Source organism: Etheostoma spectabile, chromosome 3 (assembly GCF_008692095.1).
Source record: "Etheostoma spectabile isolate EspeVRDwgs_2016 chromosome 3, UIUC_Espe_1.0, whole genome shotgun sequence".
Taxonomy (NCBI): Eukaryota; Metazoa; Chordata; class Actinopteri; order Perciformes; family Percidae; genus Etheostoma; species Etheostoma spectabile.
Genome location: NC_045735.1, coordinates 7,046,061 through 7,051,233, shown reverse-complemented (window position 1 = coordinate 7,051,233; position 5,173 = coordinate 7,046,061). Strand labels below are relative to the sequence as shown.

The window sequence follows — 5,173 nt, the reverse complement described above, 5'->3', positions numbered from 1 at the left end:
AAAAAGTTTAAACAAGAAACAGCTATAAAACAACAAAATCTAAAAAAGTGAGGAGTCCTGCGCTGCTGTGGGTCCCTCTCAGATCGTAATAACTAGCCTCCATAGAGTTATGTCAGCTTTATGAGGGGTCAAACAGCTCTGCAACACTGATCACGCTATCAGGAAATTTGCTGTTTACTTGACTGGTTGTGTGGTTTCAACCTGTCATTTTCAAGATCAATTCAATCCAGGACTATGATAGAAACAATCACTTAGTGCGTATTCTTTACCACACTATTGGAAATTCAGCTGTCTGTCATTAGTCAGTGTTTCTCTCTCTTTCCTGCCTTGTTGCCATGGTGTCATACCGTGTCTGCATTTGAAAGAAAACATCTTCCTGCTCTAAAAGCTTGCGTAACACTTCACATATTGAAATGAGTCGTTTGTGTGTCTCCCTCCAGAGCTTCCTGGTTGTGCGAGACTCTGCAACCTCTCAGCCCAGCCTGCTGTGTGTGTCTGCTGGAGGAGAACATGAAGCAGTTGTTGATTATAATATCACAAGCACAGGCACAGGTATGGACCAACTGCATGCAAACTTGTACGTCATTTTACGAATCATTACATGTACCGGAAGTGACAGATTAGACTGATAAGCAATCTGTAGTTATGCTTTCTGCTGTTGAAATTACTGTTAGTTTGCTAACAGTAAAACCCTGGCAAACCCGAAAAAGTTAACAGGTGCAGTCGTCGAACAGGCTCTCAAACGGCAAATTCTGGTTCCTTAAACTGTGAACTCCCTTCTGGTAACTAACTAACTGAAACCTTTTAGTGCTTCTGAAACTAGATGCATGCCATTTAACTAAAATCCCAAGCTGAAGAGACAAGGGACCTCTGTTATAACCTGGTCAGTATTGGAAACCCCACAGTATTAGAAAGTAACAGACCTAGTGTAAAGATAAAAGTTATATTTATCTCTCTCTAAGTTTCCTCTCAGCCTTACTGGTTAGCTTTGGTGTGTTTTCCAGGAATGTATTTTTTTGACAAAACAAGTCACTCTGCCTACTCTTTCTCTGTTTCTCGTGTCAGTCTTCCACCTGTCTGAGTCTCGTCTGTCTTTCTCTGACTTGGCTCAGCTCGTGCTCTTCTACTCTCTTACAAGGTAAGAAACTGCTGCAGCCCTGGTGCCTTTTTATTTGTGATTGAACTTCCATTTGAACTTGGGCTTCTCTAGCATCTATATATATATAAATATATATATAGATGCTAGAGAAACCATATGCTGCCATATATATATATATATATATATATATATATAATGGCACCAACATTGCTATGATTATCTGTTTTTTTCTGTTTTCTAGTGCTAACCATGTAAAACATCCTAACTCCATACTAACTTTTAGATTTTTGTATTTTAAATTTTGTTAAAAAGCTTATTCAGCCAATGCCTTTAACATTGACAAAACTATTGCCCTCTTGGTTTAGTCTGTTTAACTAATGTATTTAATCCCTGCCATAATTTCTTGTGCATCAGGGATGTTTTGGCTGTCTGTCTTTTCATTCCTCGCTGGATCTACAGTGTAACCGAGAGGTCCAAAGATAGTCTCGCTCAACTTGAACCCAGTGAGTCCTTTCATCTCTGTGACTTTTTGTCTTATATCTTCTCCTAGAAGCTACGTCAGAAACACAAAACCAGAATGATATTATTTATAATACTTCTCTAACGCAGATACTTGGCTCTGCACACCGCCTGGCCAACACACAACAGATGAAATGAACCAGAGGGAGCCTAGCAACATAATGTGCTCCATACAGGTGTGTGTGTGTGTGTGTGTGGTGTGGTGTGTGTGTGTGTGTGTGTGTGTGTGTGTGTGTGTGTGTGTGTGATGTCCGTAAGCCACTGGGACCTTGAATTTCCCCTTGGGGATCAATAAAGTATCGATCTATCTATCATGTGATTGCATTACCAATGGATCAAATTAATGTTATATATTATTGTTGTGCTTACCTGTTATTATGGATCCCATGCAACTTCTAGGTAAGTCCCACCCTACGAAGCAGCCCAAATGGTTATTGTTAGGCATTGACCTCGAGCAGTTATGGTTAGGGTAGCCGACTGGTCAGGGGATAGGACCTGAACAAATTGGGTTCCGTTACCTTTCGTAAGCATGGACGCCTGGCCAATAGTAGCGTGTGAATGCTATTAAAGGGCGGGTCTTCCCTAGAAGTTGCGTGAGTTCCATAACACTGTGGTTACAGCTTGTTCCGCTGCACACAAGTGGCCAAAAAATCAATTAACTATGCTTTAAAGTAGAGACTTGTAATGAGTAAAAGCTTATTTTATGCCTACATTCTGGTGAGCTGTGTGTCACAGCATCCTATTTCTTCACTGTGTATGTGTGTGTATGTTCCTGCAGCTGACATCCACCAACGGGGCACTGTGTATCATCAATCCTCTCTACCTTCGTGAACATGGAGATGACTGGCTGACCCACAGGGCGAGTGCTGAGCAGAGCGCCACACTGCCATCAAATTACAAACGAGAGCGACGCCTCAGCACCACCAGAACATGGGCAGGGGCCGGATTACAAAGTAAACGAGCCATCTCTTTGGACCAGGAACCCTCCAGTATGGAGAGTTCTGGTGAGTATTTGTGACTTGCTGCTCTGGACTATCTCTTTGCTGGATGCTCCATAATTTGATGTTTTTACCTTTTTGTTGGAATATAAATTCTAAATAAAAAACGATTAATTAGGAAAGCTTGTAGATGTTAGATGGACTTTGATACCGTTGGACAGAATCCAACCTAGCTATTTCCCCCTGCTTTTAACGTTTAAGCTAAGCTAATCGCCTTCTGCAAACCACCTGTTCAGTAGGCTGTAGCTTCATATTTAGCAGACAGACTTGGGCTTTTCTTATCTAACTTTCCCAAAATGTTGAACCATTCCTTTAAAAAGGACATTTTTTTATGTGTAGACAGTGTTTTTTTTCAATGCATCTCATAGATGGATATCTTAAAAGCTAAGCAGATTAAAACTGTCTATCTACTAGGGGTAAGTGAAGTAAAATTTTGTCTGAACTGACTCTCTAAACACAAGGAAGGGAAAATTCACACGCAATTTCACACTTTATTTGAAACTATGTGGAGAATTCTGATTGTAGTAAAAGTGGGTTATCTAAGCTCCATCATTTATTAAGTTCTTTTAAATTGGGTTCAGTTAAATGCATTGCCAAAATGGTCTTCATAATCCATTTTCCTTGTCCAGGTCTAATCAGAGCCAAGTCAGCAGATTTACCACATAGCCTCACAACCCCGTCCACACCAGCTGCTCAAGCTGGGGTTGTTCTCCGGAGACCCAGCAAAGATTCTGCCTCCAGCCCTCCTTCCAGAGCGAGCACTGGCAGCCTTTCTTTATTTACGCCATCCAACTCTGAACAAATAAATTGTGGAGCGTCTGAGCTGCAGCAACATGGCAGCCCAGTACCTCAGTCTCCTTACAGGGTGTCCTGGATTGAAGATGGAGTCTGGCTGCCCCCACCTAGGCCTTCCTCTTTGCTCCACCCCCCATCGCTGGAGCTTGACTCGCTGTCAATTAGCAGCATTGAGGAAGAGCAGGAGCCCCAAATGCCCAACCCTACCCAGCACCACCCTTCTGCGCACCGGTTGGCTGACAAAGTCATACATCGTCTCTCAGCGGTGGGTCAGGCTCTCGGTGGGCTGGTAAGTCCGAGGAAGAGACTAATCAATCGTGTGCTGGAGTTGAGCGAGCGGAAAGGCGCAGCGTTTGCGGAGGCTGTGAAAGGATTTGTGGAGATGACGCTGAAGAAAGGGACTGATCCCGGGGGGGTCACAGGGTCAGAGTTCTTACAGGAAGTCAGGTCATCGCTCTCGTCACTGAGGGACACACTGTTTGACTCTCCAGAAATCCAGGCAACGTTGGACGGCATCACTGACATAAATGACTCAGAGATCGGTGAGTGACAACAGATCAATAAAAATTTACATTTCACTAAAGTGTTTACAGATTTGAGAGAACATGTTATTGTTTTGCATCTCAGTAGATCAATTGTTAGTGTTCCTTTAATTTCTCCTCACATTCATTTTGACTCTCCTATAGACTCCCTGATAGAACTTTCCCTCCACAAGGTGGCTCTGAAGCCCGTCGCAGCACACCTCTACTCCTGCATTCATGTTTCCCGGACTAATGACGGCAGCTTCAAGAGTCTGCTAAGCAACCTGCCTGGGCTGGAAAAGAGCGGTGTAGAGCAGTTAGGGGGTTCAGCGGGAGTTGGAGTTCCCGACTCTGTGACCCTGGAGCGGATTCAGCAGCGGTGGACTAGTATGCATGAGGCTTACTCACCAAACAAGAAGGTCCAGATCCTGCTCAAAGTCTGCAAGAGCATCTATCACAGCATGAGTGCTAATGCTAGCTCAGGTAGGCAGGTGTTTTATAAAGAAAGGATTACTACTTTCTTTATTACTGGCATTTTTTGTCTGTTAATTACTCTTTAAATTCACATTCTGCTCTCCTTTACCGCAGGCACAGCGTTTGGAGCAGACGATTTCCTGCCCTGCCTGACATGGGTGCTGCTCCGTAGTGACGTGGTCACCTTACACCTGGACACAGACTACATGATGGAGCTGCTGGACCCCACACAGCTACAGGGAGAGGGTAAAGGCAGACACAAGCAAACACACAGTCATGTTCATAAAAACTAATTACCATGCTGATTATAATCATGTAGATCAAAAGATTTTAAATTGCATTTTAAATAACATAACATACCTCAAATTGCAAAATATGCTGATAACATTTTGCTAAATTATCATCATCAACCAATGTGTGTAATTTAGTGGTATCTAGCACAGAGGTTGCAACCAGTTGACTGCCCCTTCCCTGACTCATTTCTTTCTAAGTGTGTAATAGAACCCCACTTACAAGATTCTTCAGGTAATGTAAAAACACGACAGGCCCCCTTTAAAACCTGTGTTTGGTTTGTCAATTGTGGGTTAATGTAGAGACATGGTGGTGCAACATGTAGCAGTGAGTGGTAGAGGACAACCTGCTTCCTAAGTATGGAAAGCTAATTATAAGCAAATGTAAAGACTATTCTTAGTTTTAGATGATATAGATATTATAGAGTATACACTAATTAAAAACATAATTATATATATATATATATATATATATAT

The 5,173-nt window shown here is 42.5% G+C and overlaps 1 protein-coding gene across 2 annotated transcripts in view; it reads left to right on the top strand.

Annotated features, from left to right (window-relative positions):
• rinl (Ras and Rab interactor-like) overlaps positions 1 to 5,173 on the top strand; it is a 15,380-nt gene that overhangs the window by 7,394 nt on the left and 2,813 nt on the right. For both annotated transcript variants that reach the window (XM_032509580.1, XM_032509578.1), the window contains 8 exons: positions 441 to 552; positions 1,066 to 1,138; positions 1,514 to 1,602; positions 1,709 to 1,794; positions 2,397 to 2,622; positions 3,246 to 3,953; positions 4,098 to 4,415; positions 4,521 to 4,652. In XM_032509580.1, coding sequence (XP_032365471.1) covers positions 441 to 552; positions 1,066 to 1,138; positions 1,514 to 1,602; positions 1,709 to 1,794; positions 2,397 to 2,622; positions 3,246 to 3,953; positions 4,098 to 4,415; positions 4,521 to 4,652 — 1,744 coding nt within the window. The remainder of the gene's footprint in view (positions 1 to 440; positions 553 to 1,065; positions 1,139 to 1,513; positions 1,603 to 1,708; positions 1,795 to 2,396; positions 2,623 to 3,245; positions 3,954 to 4,097; positions 4,416 to 4,520; positions 4,653 to 5,173) is intronic.